The sequence below is a fragment of the Anoplopoma fimbria genome, chromosome 14, assembly GCF_027596085.1.
Source record: "Anoplopoma fimbria isolate UVic2021 breed Golden Eagle Sablefish chromosome 14, Afim_UVic_2022, whole genome shotgun sequence".
NCBI classification, from domain to species: Eukaryota; Metazoa; Chordata; class Actinopteri; order Perciformes; family Anoplopomatidae; genus Anoplopoma; species Anoplopoma fimbria.
The window spans coordinates 21,409,156-21,425,613 of NC_072462.1; the positions used below are offsets into that span (position 1 = coordinate 21,409,156).

General features: G+C 41.6%; 1 protein-coding gene across 3 annotated transcripts in view; it reads left to right on the forward strand.

Annotated features, from left to right (window-relative positions):
• The window catches only part of tjp2a (tight junction protein 2a (zona occludens 2)), a 34,575-nt gene extending 18,665 nt beyond the window's left edge, over positions 1–15,910 (forward strand). For all 3 annotated transcript variants that reach the window (XM_054612118.1, XM_054612117.1, XM_054612116.1), the window contains 22 exons: positions 2,309–2,433; positions 2,909–3,011; positions 3,249–4,023; positions 4,192–4,295; positions 4,606–4,759; positions 5,814–5,925; positions 6,465–6,595; positions 6,713–6,797; positions 6,946–7,096; positions 7,390–7,498; positions 8,243–8,462; positions 8,734–8,921; positions 9,031–9,126; positions 9,315–9,394; positions 9,477–9,687; positions 10,117–10,217; positions 10,422–10,646; positions 10,806–10,910; positions 11,316–11,516; positions 12,004–12,081; positions 13,253–13,338; positions 13,615–15,910. In XM_054612118.1, coding sequence (XP_054468093.1) covers positions 2,309–2,433; positions 2,909–3,011; positions 3,249–4,023; positions 4,192–4,295; positions 4,606–4,759; positions 5,814–5,925; positions 6,465–6,595; positions 6,713–6,797; positions 6,946–7,096; positions 7,390–7,498; positions 8,243–8,462; positions 8,734–8,921; positions 9,031–9,126; positions 9,315–9,394; positions 9,477–9,687; positions 10,117–10,217; positions 10,422–10,646; positions 10,806–10,910; positions 11,316–11,516; positions 12,004–12,081; positions 13,253–13,338; positions 13,615–13,768 — 3,594 coding nt within the window. In that variant the 3' untranslated portion in view covers positions 13,769–15,910. The remainder of the gene's footprint in view (positions 1–2,308; positions 2,434–2,908; positions 3,012–3,248; positions 4,024–4,191; positions 4,296–4,605; positions 4,760–5,813; positions 5,926–6,464; positions 6,596–6,712; positions 6,798–6,945; positions 7,097–7,389; positions 7,499–8,242; positions 8,463–8,733; positions 8,922–9,030; positions 9,127–9,314; positions 9,395–9,476; positions 9,688–10,116; positions 10,218–10,421; positions 10,647–10,805; positions 10,911–11,315; positions 11,517–12,003; positions 12,082–13,252; positions 13,339–13,614) is intronic.
• The last annotated feature ends 548 nt before the right edge of the window (positions 15,911–16,458 follow it).

Here is a 16,458-nt window from a genome sequence, read left to right on the forward strand (position 1 = left end):
TCATTCATAGTATTTACATTTTGCCATAAACAAAGCCTGTTATACTCTTCACAGAGCGTGCATTTTAATTACTGGCTTGACACGTTGCAGACAGCTAACAGTTAAGAGAGACATTCCCCCGACCTCTGAATGAGAGCCGGAGATAACTTATGCAATCATGAAAAGAAATATAATTTCATGTTCATAATAATGAAAAATTAGGTTTTCCGTAAGATGAGGTCCTTAGCTCCCTGTGTAGTTTAGATATAATAGCATATACAAACACCAAATCTGACTAGTCATTCATAACCAGCTTTCGGTACTAGTTAATTACTCTTTGCTAATGACATATTCTAAATGGTAGGAATAATTGCTAGTTACAGCATCATCGTTAAATGTGTATATGTCGAAGCTGTGCCACATCCTGCCACCAGCCAAGTAAACCAGGTTCTACGCTGCTGCTAATGTTAAACACACGTGCACGACTGTGTGAGCAGAGCAAACCAGTTGAGCTTTGTTAATCATCATGATGGGCTCATTGTCTCCTGCTGCGGTCCACTGGAGCCAGAAAAGCAGATTTAGTGCAAAAAGGTCCGCTGGAGGCTTGTGACCCCCCCCCCCCAACTCTCAACCCCACCGCAGCCAGCTGTCACTCTCTGCTCTGTACATCTACTTTTATTCTCTTCTACCATCTGATAGCTGAGTTGTCTTTTTTTTTTTCCGATATGTTGCCTCTGCTGCTGCCTGTGCTTTTACAAAACATCTCGCCTTTTTGTAGGGAAAAAGAAACATCTTTAAAAGTCCACAAGCTTTAACGAACTTTCAACATTCAACAAAATGCAAATCGTATTTGCTTTTTGTTGAGGGAACCAATGGGATGCTAACTTCCAGGGTTAAAATTTTTTATCCCTACAGCACTGTATTTATGGGAAACACTGACAAGGTAGACTATTTATTAGGAACAATGAATTTTACTTTATTTCATTGTGATGTAAATGTGTAGCATTCAGACGAATGGCTAACTTTTATCTGCATCTTGACGTTAAATAGCAAATAAGAAAATACACAATGCAGAAAAGCACTGTACATATAGAATATACAGCATATATAAATCTGGTGTTACACAAACAGATACATTTATTCTGTTAATAAGTACATGTACTGTATCTGAATGCCAGATGCAAAGTAAAAAATTACATGGAGGATACTAACAAGTTGTCAGAGATTTCAGAGGCACAGTTTGAATCCTGGTACTATTTTGGATTTCAAAATAAAATCCAAAATAGTTTTGCCGTCTTTGGCAAAGTAAACTATGTATAAGTTAATATAGGCAATATGTGAACCCATCTGGGTGAGAAGAAATGAGGCGGTTGGCTTTGACCTCCAACAGACGGATGCAGCTATCAACCAACTCTAAAGATGTATTAAACATCTTAATAATTGAAAGTGACATTCATCAGCAATGGAAAAAAATATCCAGAATTCACAAAAACATTGACACGGCTTGCAATATTAAAGAATCATCACACTATATATTGTACTTGAATAGGAATGGTGTTTGTCTCTTGCATGCTGGTAGAAACGGGCTTCCTTGGCTTTATAGTATTTGCTGTCATTTTCAAAACACCGTTATACCAGTGTGGTGATTAAAAAAGTATTTGCTTCTTCACGAAAATATTTTTGATAAGTTTTTTTTTTTTACTTATGATATCATAGCATAAGAGACTGTTCACATCTCCTTCTTCTATGTTGCTTCATATATGCCTCTTTAGGTTTCCCTGCTCACACTTTCTGACTCCCTCTGCCTACACTGCCATCTGTTAGAGACCGCGGGGAATTGTATGGTTTTTTTAAATACAGATGGAAGGGAGGGGATAGAGGACAGGGTCATCAAATCTCTGACCTAATCTCATCTGGGCAAACTGGAGCAGTGGCAGGTGGAATTGTTGAAAGCCCAAATACGTTTCCCACAGGAACCTTTAAAAACAGAGGTGCTTGTAAAAGAAAATCCCTCCTTCGAAATAGTGTACAGTGAATGATAGCATGCTCATACACACTTGAGAAACCATATGAAGCCAGGGATTAGCATTGTCGTTCATCACACACAACATGGACATGTAGGCTCTGTAATCACAATCAGAGTCAGAAATCCCTTTAATCACCATGTACAATACATCTTCAGCCATGATAATACACAGTGAGCTCACACACACACACCGCATGGATTACAGGATCTCTCTCACACACACACAAACACACACACTCACTCTGACACAGAAAAGATGGAGGCTCCACATGATTTACATGTTTTCATTTTTTGTGTTCTCAGGATCCGAAGATGGGCTTTGGCATCGCAGTGTCAGGGGGGCGGGACAACCCGAATGATGAGAGTGGAGAGACGTCCATTGTAGTGTCCGACGTCCTGCAGGGAGGACCTGCTGATGGCTTTTTGTTGTGCGTACTGTTGTTGCTCATGTTTTTAGTATGAAAACTTCACACAGTACACTGAGAAAACATCTCTTTGTCACATTTTTGACTGTAAAGGAGTTTAGTGTCATCAGTTAAAGTTGTAGAGTTGAGTCATTTAGTTAGGACAGATACTGTTGTTTTGACCTATGTATCAGTGCTGTAAATATTACATTTACTACAATTAATGGTTAACGATTTTTTATCTCTCAAAGCTGTCAAGCATATTTCAACAGCCCAAAAGATTTATTTCCCAACTTGTAACAGTCACATTATATGACTTAGTGGGAAGGCAACTTTCTGAACAGAACAAAAGTCACTTTAGGTTAAAATATGAAATGTATGTATACAAGCTATGTCTTTATTTTTGGAAAAACACCCACATTTAGCAGCCTGAGAACACCCAAAATAACAGTTTTTTTGCATGTAGCATAATCTCATATGAATGTGTGTTTGTGTTCAGTGAGAGTGACCGAGTGATGCAGGTGAACGCCATCCCCATGGAGGGGGCCATGCACTCCTTCGCTGTCCAGACCCTCAGGAAGTGTGGCAAAGTGGCAAAAATTGTAAGTACAGCTTTTGGTTTGTTGTTTGAAGCTTATTCTCCTTTTGTTACAAGTATTAATTTAAGTTAGACACCATGTTATCATGACATGTGTTTGAAACTGGCTGGGGTAATATAGTCATATATATTGCTCCACCTCTCCTTGTATTTCCTCCCTGTCCCTCTATTTCTAAGGTAGAGTTAAAGTGACCTCTGACCTTTTTGTTTTTATTGAAAGAAACTCTTGTTTAATCAACAGACAGTCAAGAGGCCCAGAAAGGTTCCAGTAAATATGCTGAACCGTCCCCCGTCACCTGATGACAGAGTCTTTAACAACGACTACAATGAAGATTACAACTACGAGCAGGACGGCCGCAGTGTGTACAGCGCCCGGAGTGGAGGCGGGCGGGACCACAGCCTGGAGAGGGAGCGAGGCGGGGGAGGCTACATGGATTCTGGCTACCAAACACGCGAGCGCGACTACGACAGGGACTATGACCGTCGGGAACGTGGCAGGAGCACGGAGAGAGACCTGAGCCCGGACCGACAGTACAGGAGAGATGGCAGCCGAGGTCGTACTTTGGACAGAGAACGCAGCCCGGAGCGCCCCTACAGGGTCGACCACAGCCCGGACAGAAGGTACCGCAGCGAGCGCACATTAGACAGAGGCCACAGCCCCGATCGGCGCTACCGCAGTGAGCGAGCCCTTGACCGGGAGGTCAGCCCAGACAGACGCTACCGCAGCGAGCGAACGCTGGACCGTACCCACAGCCCAGACCTGCGCCACGGACGGGACAACCACAGCCCGGCACGAGGCCGTGGACGCGAGCACAGCTTCGAGCGAGGGCGTGAACACATCCCCAGCGACCTGAGGAAGTTCGAGGAGCCGCTGAGGAGGAGTGGGAGCAGGGACCGTCTGGAGCGTTCGCCCTCACCTGCTGCCTTGCCCATCCCTCTGCCCCGCCCCGCCCGAGACATGGAGCCACTGGAGAAACCCATGAATGTGCTTCTGCTGAAGAACCGGCCCAACGAAGGTGAGAATCTGAAAAACCTGTTGTTGCTCTTGTCAGGCCGTTAGACTCAATTCTGTCAAACAAAATATGTAGGTACTAAAATAGGTAACACATTCTAACCAGCTACTAAGGCTGCTACTTTTACAATGTGTTATTCTACAATTTTTTGACCCTTTCTTTTTTTTCCAGAGTATGGCCTTCGTCTTGGCAGTCAGCTCTTCATCAAAGAGATGACTAGCACAGGACTGGCCTGCAGAGATGGGAACCTGCAGGAAGGGGACATTATATTAAAGGTAGGGTCAAAGTGCAGAATGAGAACAAGCTTCGTGTCCGAATAGAATTGTATATCAAATTTTTTACTCCAATTTCTGGTATGGTGGTTGAATTTGTTAATTTCGAATGCTGTGTATCTTATTTAAAAAACAAATCAAAAGACAGGTTTATTTTATGGAAGTTTCCAACCTCTAATAATCACTCACTCTCCATTAAAATACTGTTTGAATACATAACTGCAAGGGGCTCATACGGTTTGCATTGCTTCTTTGTAGTTAGTGCAGTGATAAGCATCTGACTGTCTCTGGATCTCCACTCTTTTTCTGTCAGATTAACGGTACGGCGACAGAAAACTTGTCGCTCTGCGATGCAGGGAAGCTGATCGAAAAGTCCCGCGGGAAGCTGCAGCTGGTGGTGCAGAGAGACAAACAGCAAGTGCTGATCCGAGTCCCCCCGATGGTGGACAGCGACTCGGAGCTCGATGGTGAGAGACACTCGAAACTGAAAAGCAGCAGGTCCTATCCGTCGTAAAGGCGAACCTAGCGAGTGGCTGCCATCAGCAGATATAAACCCACTACGTATACAACTGTAGAAACGTTGTTGTTGTTGTTGTTGTTGTTGTTGTTGTTGTTGTTGTTGTTGTATTCATCCATCAAACTTGTTTTCCATTCATAAAATAAAAGTTTTACTAACATCAGTTTTTAGTTTTATTTAAAGGTGTGCAAATATAAAAAAAAAAGCAGTTCCAGCTCTATGAGCTGACCAGAGATCCACCAAACTACCATCATTATTGTTTTTCACCGTCATGATTACTCACTCTTTTATACCTGGTTTTAATGTCACATGACCGGATGGCGTGCTGTGATTGGTCGGGACCAATCTAGATAAGTGGTGTGAGTGGATTGTTCACTGACCAAATGTGTGCAGGGAGGCGGGGGGGTTATAGCCGGAAGACTTGTGACCTACTTTGTCTTGTGGTGTGTGTGTGTGTGTGTGTGTGTGTGTGCGTGTGAAAGTGCTCACACGCCTCAGGCAGGGTGATCTAATCCCTAATCATAATCTGCATTTGGATATGACAGAATTTCATTATGTTCTGGTCGGCACCGCAGCAGCCGTCCAGTATCCCTCTCTGTAACGCCCTCATAGAACAATGGGGACTGATTGTGTTGCGTGAGGAGTTTCGGCTCTGCAAGGTCCAAATCACCTGAAGTGCATCTACTTCATTTTGATATCTCATGGTTGCTGTGCTTCGTTAATCACGCCTTGCTAAAATATAATATGGAAATGCAATCCAGACTTTTGTTTCCTTGGAGCCGATACTACACTTTGTAGTGATGTGACCTTCATTTGTGTGTTTTTGTTCCCTTTCCTGCTTCCCTTTCCCGTGGGCAGTTTGAATGGTGTAAAAGCCACGTTCAGTCATTTTAAAAATGCAGGCGCATTGAGGAGAAATTAAATGTTTTCCTGGACATGAAGACAAAGAGTTCAGAAAGGTTGCTTTATTTTTGTTTAAATGTGTTTGTTGCTGTGTGTTGCAGATATCTCCGAGATCGAGTCGTACCGCTCCTACTCCCCACAGGATGACAGGCGGGGCCACCACTCCGACCTCTCCTCCCACTCCTCCAATGAGAGGCTTAGAGAGAAGTCAAGGTAAGCTGTCATTAAATCTTGTGCGATTGGAAGTATTTATTTCCCCTAAGCAAGATTTAACTGCTTGATTCTGTTGTTTTTTTATAATCACAGCACAGAGAGTCCGCTAAGATCTCCCCTGTGATTGTATTATCTGTGTGTTGCTTAATATAGCAGGGAAATCAGGACAATGCAGGATTATGTTGATTTGTGTTTCATCAAGCTTAGCCAATCAAATAAAAAGACAGTGGTGATAATTATGCTTTTTTTTTTTTGCTTTTTTTTTTTTTTTTTTTTACTAATCTTGGATTTTATTGAGGAGGAATTTCTCTGCAGTGACTAAGCCCTTAAGTGTTTGATTTGTCTGTGTTTTTTTATTTTTTTCATCAGCCATTTTGTGGTTTTCTTAATAGTATCGACTGATTTTGAGGGCTCAGGTTTTGAGGTATCTGGGTGTACTGAGGGATGACATGCAACAATGGTCCCCGGCCGAACTGGTCAGCAGAATATCCTATTAGAGATTAGCCATATTGTGATACGTGAATTTGTGAAATTACCAGAGAGGACCCACCCAACAGACTGGCAAAAATGGGCGCCATGCCAACACCATTCAGAGTTCCCGACAGGGCTGTAGAAGACAATCCCCCTTTGCAGGCAGAGAGGGAGGAGCCACGATCAGAAACTCCACCAGGTACACAAGTGTCTCCTTCTGAATATATATATATATATATAAATCTTTGATCATTAACCAGTTTGAGTAAATGCTGCAATTTGAAAATATGAACATGTTTTTCTTCTGTTTCTTTAGTACCAGCAGTAACTGCAGCCCCGAGGGTTCATGCTGCTCATAAGGTGCCACTGAAGCCAAACGTAGAGGACCAGGAAGTTTATGGGTCAGTATATCGCAAATGGTTTTTCAGGGGGACACCTAATTGATCGTTTAACCACGCTGTTAGATCAGTTCTCTATGGGTTCCTAAACCATTTTTTCCGTCCTTCCCATTATGTATATGTGTAATGCGATCTTTCTTTCATCGACCAGGCCGAACACAGTGATGGTGCGTTTCCATAAAGGGGACAGCGTGGGTCTGAGGCTGGCAGGGGGAAACGATGTCGGCATCTTCGTCGCTGGCGTTCAGGAGGACAGCGCAGCTGAGCAGGAGGGTCTCCGCACAGGAGACCAGATCATGAAGGTGAGATTAATTGATTAATAACCCACATTTAAAGATCCCCATTAGACTCTGACCAGGTTAAAGTAACCATCTATTGAACAGCACTGTAAACAAAGCATGAAGACAGAAGACATATAAAAGAGTCAAAATTAAAGTGATGGGGAAAAAAAGATTAATTTAACAATCCATGTTGTTGATGCCCCCTTTCCTACTCTTTGAGTAAAAAGCACCCTATCTGCTGGTCTTGTTGTATTGAAGTATATTCTATAATATGCCACTCTAATGGTATTTCTTCTCTGACTGCTCTGTTTCAGGTGAACAACATGGACTTCAGAGGCATGGTGCGGGAGGATGCCGTCCTCTACCTCCTGGAGATTCCCAAAGGAGAAGATGTAACCATTCTTACTCAAAGCAAACCTGAAGGTACTGTACTGCATGGGTAATGGCTGCTAGGGGTGTGTGATATATAGAATATACTGTATGTATTGGGGCTTGTTGTACATGGGATGTAGTAAATGACCATATATTGATCATTGAGTACAAATATTAATTGTCACATATTTGTTTAAAGCCACCGACATAAGTGTTTTGTTTCTCCCACGGCTCGGTACCTCTCACAGACTCACTATGGGGTGTGTGTATTTAGATCTAGAGAGCAGCAGGGAACAGGGAAAGAACCAGAGAGAGCTAAACAATTGAGGCGTTGAAGCAAATTTGTACGTGTTGATGTGGCAAAGGTAATGGAAAATGCCATCATCTACTTTAAAAAAGATGTTCAAACTAGCTACCACGTTGTTTTGTGGTACGTGTGTACACTAGCAATTATGGTAAAAGCATGGCTCCTAATACAACAAAAAAAAAAAGTTTTGTTATTAATGACAATGATAATGAAGACCGATGAATACAATGCCAAACACAGCAAAACCAAAGTAGACAAACTGGCACTTAACAAAATGCCAAGTTTGCTGTCGTCTGTATAGTAATACAAAGATATGCTAGATCTTTGGATCATTTTTTATAGATACACCATGAATATAAAGAAAAGCAGTGGACCCACAATTGTGCCACCAAATTGACTTTAGAGGAGAGGTTTAGGGTTAGTTTTAGTTTAGTTTTGGGTGATCATGCTTTGTGAGGTTTTTTTCTTTCATTTGTGTCCTGTTTCAGTGTACAAGGACATTCTAGCATCTGGCAGAGGTGATTCTTTCTTCATCAGGACCCACTTTGAGTACGAGAAGGAGGCTCCTCAGAGCCTTCCTTTCACCAGAGGAGAGATCTTTAAAGTGACGGACACACTTTATGATGGCAAACTGGGCAACTGGCTGGCAATCCGCTCTGACAAAGACAACCAGCTGCGGGAGAAAGGAATCATCCCCAACAAGAGCAGGTGTGTGCAGGGTTGTGCTGGTTATGTATTTAGGGTTGAGTATTTTTAATTTTTAAAATTAATAAGCATGATATATGTGCCTCTGTAATATTAGTGTCTGCCATGCTTCCATAAATTCCAGTCATTCATTGGCTTCAGAGTAGACGGCAACAACTAGAACTTCTGGTCAGCTGTACAGTCCAGCAATGCAAGGCTCTGTTTCATCAAACATACCCCAGTTTAGGGGTTAGGGTTCGGTGATGCCGACTTAAGCTCTTATTTTGTCTCACAGAGCAGAGCAAATGGCCAACGTCCAGAATGCTGCCCGGGCTGCATCAGGCAACGACAGAGGAGACTTCTGGAGGCTGAGAGGTCAAAGGGCGGCGAAAAAGAAGGACTTACGCAAGAGCCGAGAGGACCTGAGTGCAGCTCCAGTCTCCACAAAATTCCCTGCATATGAGAGGGTGGTCTTACGTGAAGGTACCCAAAAAAAGTTATCCGCTGGTCACTCTGTGGTTTCACACAAAATATATTTGGCATGTTTTCTCTGCCTTCTTGTGATTAAATCTGTATTCTGTTTAATGTTCAGCTGGTTTCAAGAGGCCCGTGGTGATATTTGGGCCCATTTCCGATGCGGTGAATGAAAAACTGGGCAACGACATGCCAGACGAGTTTGTCGTCGCCAGTAAGTGCTTACCTCATCACCTCTTCATTGAAGTTGTTTTACATTTTACTTTATCACACTTTGTTGTGCAGTGTTGTATAACATACAACCCTAAAGTGAAAAAAGTTCATATTGAAAGTATTTTAGTAGGAAAGATTATTTCACATGTACATCATTCTGCATTTTGAATATTTTTTATCTTCTCTCAGAAACGGAGCCAAAAGACGCAGGAAGTGAGAAATCCTCCGGAGTGGTGAGACTAAACACCATCAGACAAATCATTGAACAGGTATGGTACACGAGAGAAAGAAAAGGTAGTTTTCTGAAAAATACCGTTCGATCATCTAACATTCACCTCACTGTTTCCTCAGGACCGTCATGCTCTGTTGGATGTGACCCCCAAAGCTGTTGACACCCTAAACTACACCCAGTGGTATCCCATCGTCCTCTTCCTGAACCCAGACAGCAAGCAAGGCGTCAAGACCATGAGGAGCCGCCTCGTACCCGGATCCACCCGCAGCGCACGCAAACTGTATGAGCAGGCCGTCAAGCTGAGAAAGACCTGCTCGCACCTTTTCACTGGTAGGTTTTAATTTGAAAGTTGCTGTTACTCAGCAGCAATAATGATAATCTTAATAAATCGTACAAGGTGCACTTGGAAGGTGCTGTACATGGATAAATCAAGGTTAAAGATGTCACGACTGCAAATAGTAACAATGAGCAATAATAATCAGGCAATTGAAAATCAATGTACAAAATTGAAAAAAAAAAGATAAACAGGATTTTATGAATGTTTTATGAACATTTGTAAAAAAAAAAATAGTTTTAGAAATTATTAAAGGATTCTTAAGCCATCACACCTCTTTTTTACTTCAGAGAAGCTGTTTTCTGAATGTGAAGAATGTTATTTTGTTTAAGTACTCCGGTGACTCATATGATATGATGATTCACATGGATTAACTGACACATTGTTGGGGATTCTTTTTTTTGTCTCTCTTCCTGCACGTTCAGCGTCTGTGGACCTGAACTCGGCCAATGACGCTTGGTATGGCAGCGTGAAAGATTCAATCCGGGAGCAGCAGGAGAGAGCTGTGTGGGTGTGTGAGGGCAAGGTGGGTCTCATTATCTGTGTGAGTGACACACTGCTGCAGGCATTTCTCAAAAGTTTACATGGGTTTCCAAATAAGTATTAATGGGCTCTAAGAATAGACTTTAGAAATAGCAAAAAAATGAACTTTGCTTGGACAATTGTGAGATTTTGAGTGAGTTATAAGACATCCAGTTTGAGTTTTGTATCGTCACTTTTTCCTCCTTAGTTGGACGGTTCAGAGGAGGACCTGGATCTCCACGACGACCGCATGTCCTATCTATCAGCAATGAGCGCGGACTACCTGAGCATGGACAGCCGCCTCACCAGCGACTATGAAGACACAGCGGACGAGGGCGGGGCTTACACTGACAACGAGCTGGACGAGCCGTTGGACGAGCCCCAGCCGGTGTCTGCCATCAGTCGGTCCTCCGAGCCGGTGCTGCCGGATGAGGTGGGAATGCTGATACACACAGATGCTGTATGAAATACTGCGCAGTGTATATACTGTAGTTTGGGCACCCATGTAACGGTCACCCTTCTAATTCTCACCATTGTTTCCATAATCCTACCCTGACAACCCTCCTGTGTCTGTGTCTGTGTCTGTGTGTAGAAACCTCATCCTGAACCCCGGGCTCGAATGAGGAGGTCAGGGAGCAGAGAGATGCTGAACAGAGAGCCCAGCCCTCCCCCTCCCTTTGTCCCCGAACCTCCCAAGGTGAGATCCTCCCCCTACTTCTTCCCCAACCACTCTACCTACACTTAATGAGTAAATGTATAATAAATAAAATGTAAGCCCTAAGTTCGTTTTGCAGGTTCCATTTTTCTTTTTTTTTTTAATTTTCACTGATAATGTCTGATAAGATTTTGGCACTGACACATTGCTGAACCTGAACTGGAAAATCAATGTCAATCCAAGAAGAAGAAGAAGCCTGAAAAACTGAATCATACTTGTATAAATACGAACAGAATTTCAGATATTTTTACCTCTTGTCACATTTCAGTTTTTTTCCATGAGGAGGTGTTTTAATTTGAAGGAGCATGATGCTGAAGCAGATCGTCCTCACCAGAACCCCGTCTCTGGCAGCTAAAAAAAGTAACAAACTGTCCTTTCCTGTGACAGGTGCGGGCTCAGACTCGGACTGACTCATCGCGGAGCTATGACTCACACTCCAGCAGCACCATCAGCAGCGATGTAGTGGCCGTAAACAAGCCGCTCCCCCCTCCCGTGGCCCTGAAGCCCAACATCCCGCGGCCGAGCCATCCGTCAGAGGAGCCGAGGCCGGGGGAAGAGGACCCCGCCAACAAATCCTTCCTGGGCAAGGTTAGTGTGAACATACTGCATATTTTGACCAACAAAGTACGTAACTTGAGCAACAGATTCCTATTCTGATCTATTAAATCTCAAATATTCCTTCTGAGTAATACTCTGACATATTCCTGGCTCATCCAGCATTTAGAATGTTTTTTTTATATTATGATTAAGACAGAGGCTTTGACTCAGTTATTAAATGATTATTTATTTCATTTTCTTCCTCTTTCACTTTTATTGCTTCTAATATGAAATAGAAAATGGGTGATCAGGTAACTGAATATGTCTGCATTCGTCTTGAATGTTTGTTGCCCTCCTTTTAAATTCCATAATTACTCATCATCTATTGTAATAGTGTTCTGTCATCTTCATTTCATTAACTTACACTGAAATGTTTCATTTGACAGTCATTTTAATATGAATCATGCCATGTGGATGTGCAGTATCTACTATTTATCATATAAAGTGGAACATTAATTAACATGTATTTATCTCCTAGATTAAAGCTTTTGAGAAAATGGACCATCTGGCCCGAGCTCAAAGGATCCTGGAGCTACAAGAGGCAGAAAATGCAAGAGTCAGTATTGTTTTTATTCATATTACGGCCTGAAGTATGAGGGGGGGTAGGGAGAAGCAGCTCAGGGGCCACTGTTCTGTAGCTCTGCCCTGATCATTGCAAAGAATTGCAATTTTATGTTTTCAGTATCTGGTACATGTATGTTGTACTTTCATTGAGCATTTAAAATTAACACCCTGAAGTGTTTTCCCACCTCCACTTCAAAAACAACCATTTAAAAACTTGAAGGATAAAGTAGGTTCTTCATCATAATACAGGACTAGGCGCCAGTCTCCAGCTCTGCATAGTGACATCAATGCCATCGTTGACTTCACTTTCCATTTAATGGCCATCAAAGGTCTATGAGAAAAGGAAACCTTTCCCATAGACCTTTGCAAATACAAATAGTTGGGCTTGTTGAACTTCTGTGCTACTCGTGGATTGGTCATAACGGAGAGCATAGGGCAGTGTGACATTTGGAAATGATTATATATATTATAGTTTTAACTTTTGAACTGAGATAATATTAGACCTAAATAGTGTCGGAGACCTCACTCACAGCAGAATCCATCAAAGATCAACAAACTATTTTGCTAATAACATAAGCTAGCCTAGCACATTAGCAAACAAAGACGGTTGAATTTGAATTATTATTAATTCACGAGATCCAGTGCATGGATGAAGCCCACGATGAGCGAGCTGTATCCTTGCGCGCTTTAAACAAATGGTAAAGCATGATTATTATGTTAGATAAACGATGTTAACTTAGCTTAAAAAAAACACTTATATTGAATTACCTTTCTAACTCACTGCTGTCAGATTATATTGTGAATGTAGATCTCAACTGAATGTTGTAGTCTTCTGTCTACTTCTCTCTGATATTTCAGAACAATTTTTCCTAAAATCTGCTATTATTTACTCTGAATATACTTATATTGTTGAAAATGCCATATTGACATGCCGGACAGTAGTAACAAAGGGGGAAATGGCTAAGCCAAGGCTCTAGACCTGCTGTAGACTAGCCTGAACTCAGGGGTCACAGACTCACACCAAGGACTTCAGTCCTTAGCTCTCCAACACGCCACAAACTGTGAATTTATCCTTGGTGTTCTCATCAGTCAGCCTTTAGATTTTTCTGTCGTAAAAATATCCGTTTAGTGCTACCTCTGATCTGGGTCTTCTCTCTGCACAGTTGGAAATCGCCCAGAAGCATCCAGACATCTACGCTGTCCCAGTGAAACTGCCAAAACCCAACCTCAACCGTCCTCAGCCAATAGGGTGAGAGCATCACTCTTCACATTAAAAATATATTTATCAAGATGTTGTAGGGTTTCATACCTTTTATTCCTATCAAAAGAAAAACTGCTGGATCATTGTTGTGTGTGTGTGTGTGTGTGTGTGTGTGTGTGTGTGTGTGTGTGTGTGTGTGTGTGTGTGTGTGTGTGTGTGTGTGTGTGTGTGTGTGTGTGTGTGTGTGTGTGTGTGTGTGTGTGTGTGTGTGTGTGTGTGTGTGTGTGTGTGTGTGTGTGTGTGTGTGTGTGTGTGTGTGATCAGTTCAAGCTCCAATCCCGAGCAGCCCTTCAGGCCTCCGCACTCAGAGTCGTCCCGAGGATTTCAGGATGAAGAGGCGGAGTACCGCAGACAGCTGGCCGACCAGACCAAGAGAGGATACTACAAACCTCAGAGATACAATGACACTGAGCTGTAGGCTGAGACACCAGGAAGTGACATCATCACTGCACACGGCTGGATTCCTCCCACATCATGGCTATAAGCAGACTACGTTTGTTGCCATAGTAACAACTTATGCAACTTTACCTTGATGTGAACTCTCCGAAGTTGTTGTTTGTATTCAGATTTCACCACTTATTCCAGACACTTTTCAATACACACAGTGTATTTTGGCAGATTTACCGTCCTAAACGAAAACTCACCCTTTTCACAGATATTTCAGTGTATATATTGTTTTGATGTGTCTGAAGAGGTTTTATCCCATTACACTAATAACTAGCCCCAGTTTTTCTCTGATGCATTACCATTGCATTTGAGTCACAGAGCTAAGCAGGTTTTTCTGAAAGATAATTAGCCCAGGAGGTTGTTAAACTGCATATTTTTTGTAGTTTTAAAGGTACTAGGGCAGTTTCCGGTTCAGAGCATGGTCGTTCCAAGCACATGCCTGTTTGGAGCAGGCCAATTGCTTGGCCCCTACAGAATTTTGGAAAGGAGCAATATTGCAAATATACAAATTAAGCAAGGACATATGGCCAGCACCCATCTTTGTTTTCATCAGGAAAAAGAGTTTTAAGGATTCTGGGTTTGCCTTTAGTAAATCATTAGGTGTTGTTGGAGGACCTTTTGGGCTTTTGAAAGATGCCAGGTTTATATTTTGCAGAAGAACAGATGCTTACCTTTGTTACTAGAATGTAATGCAAAGACAGAAACTGGAGGTAAAACTATGAAAGAACCAAATCATACATATGGTACTGTAGGCTATGTACAGTATCTAGACAATGTTTTGCTCTGTGACCCACCAATGTTTGACCCCCCACACCATTAACCAGCTTTTTTTTTTTAAAAATCCAACTGTGTGTCAGTATGAGTTATACACAAATAGAATGCTGCAGGGAAGACAACCCCGGAAATTAGCATCTCACTGGTTCCCTTGACTAAAGCCAATGGTATTTAACCATTGGCTTTGGATTATCACAGAAAATAGGCTTTGTGGCAAACACGTTTGATACTTGCAGGTTTTGTTCAGCTAGACAATTTTCACAAATTAACACTTTTATAACCTTTTTTAAAGATCAGTAAAAACTATTAAATTCATTAGTGATATTTACTGAAGTATTTTATGTCGTAGAACAAAACGTTAATATATCTCAAGCTTGTGTTAACCACAGACCTTATTTCACACATCTAACAAAACACAATAAAAAAAATTAATAAAAATGATTGACTTTGAGACAAAGTGCTAATATGCTGACTAATTTCCGGGTTTAGGATTCATTCCTGCACCAATCTTTAGGTGTGTTTTTCTTCCTCTTCTAATGACTCTCCTGCTAAGTCTTCTCTGATTTATATTATATATATTTTACACATACCTACTACACTGTGTAATATGTGTGGGAGGCAGCATTTTTTAACAAGTGCCTTGTAGCTGTAATATAAGCTTGGAGAAAAAAAAAACTAAGAGACAGCATAAGGTTCTTAGAAGGACCTACTGAAAATATATTTTAAGTACCTCTTTTCTGTATTGTCAATACTGACGAAATACAAGTTGCAAATTTTTAACTGGAAACTGTCCTCCTGCCATTTCAGTTTCCCCTATATTTGCCATTTGGTACAGAAGCACATCGTCTTCACCAAAGAATAATTCTGGATGCAAAGTTGTAGTTATGAGATACAGAAGGATCTCATAAATGCAACATCTGTGTTTATGGGATAACAAATTACAACATCTGGAAGCCTTTCTGTATTTAACTCAGCTGGAACAGACAGACCAGGTAAATCATGTGACAGATTTCACTGGTAAAATGTGTCATGTACAACATGTTCAGATGATGGGGAACACTTAAGATTTGGATATAAGGGGTGCAGCACAACATAACACCAACGTATGTTTGTCTTTATTAACGGCTTGCCACCAGAGACCATCCCAGTTATTGCATAAATGTTTTTATATTGGACCTACACTGAACTCAGTCATGTCTTTGTACACTGGATCATGTGGGGATGACAATCATGTGGGTGTTTCAGTTTAAATGTCTGTTAGTTTGTGATTGTTCTCTTTTTTTAGTTTGTGATCTCCTTTGTGTTACAGAACAGACTCTTGGTAAATTCAAATAAATAAATCTCTTTTTACATTTTTTAAAACTGTTTGTCAAAGTGTCAGGTTTGTAGTGTTTTGTTTGGGGAGATTAAAGGCGGGGGTAAACTTGAAACAAACTTGCTGGTACCAAATGTTGTCAGATCACATATTAAGGCCACAGTGTTGATACCAGTCTTGAATCGCCACACACACACCAAGGTAGGGTGAAAATAACTCATTGTTCAAATCCCGCCTACATTCTCACCTCAACACACCTGGCCAATCAGTGCATGACACTTCATAGCTACTGTGGATCTTTTAAGTTCCGACAGTATTTAAGAAAGTCAATGGCTTAATGTTTCTTGCATACCTCGATGCAGTAATTTATTGCCACTCTTGAACTTCATTAATTTTATAACAGCCAACAGCCTTTAGTTCAAATCCTGTTGAATAAAACAAACCACAGTTTATTGATACTGCCTTTTCTTTAGACTTTATTCAGCAGAATTGTACATGCATTCCCCTTTAACTTGACTACCTCAGTTTAAAACGTAGTTATCATCTGGGTTGCCCTGATAATGTATAGGTCC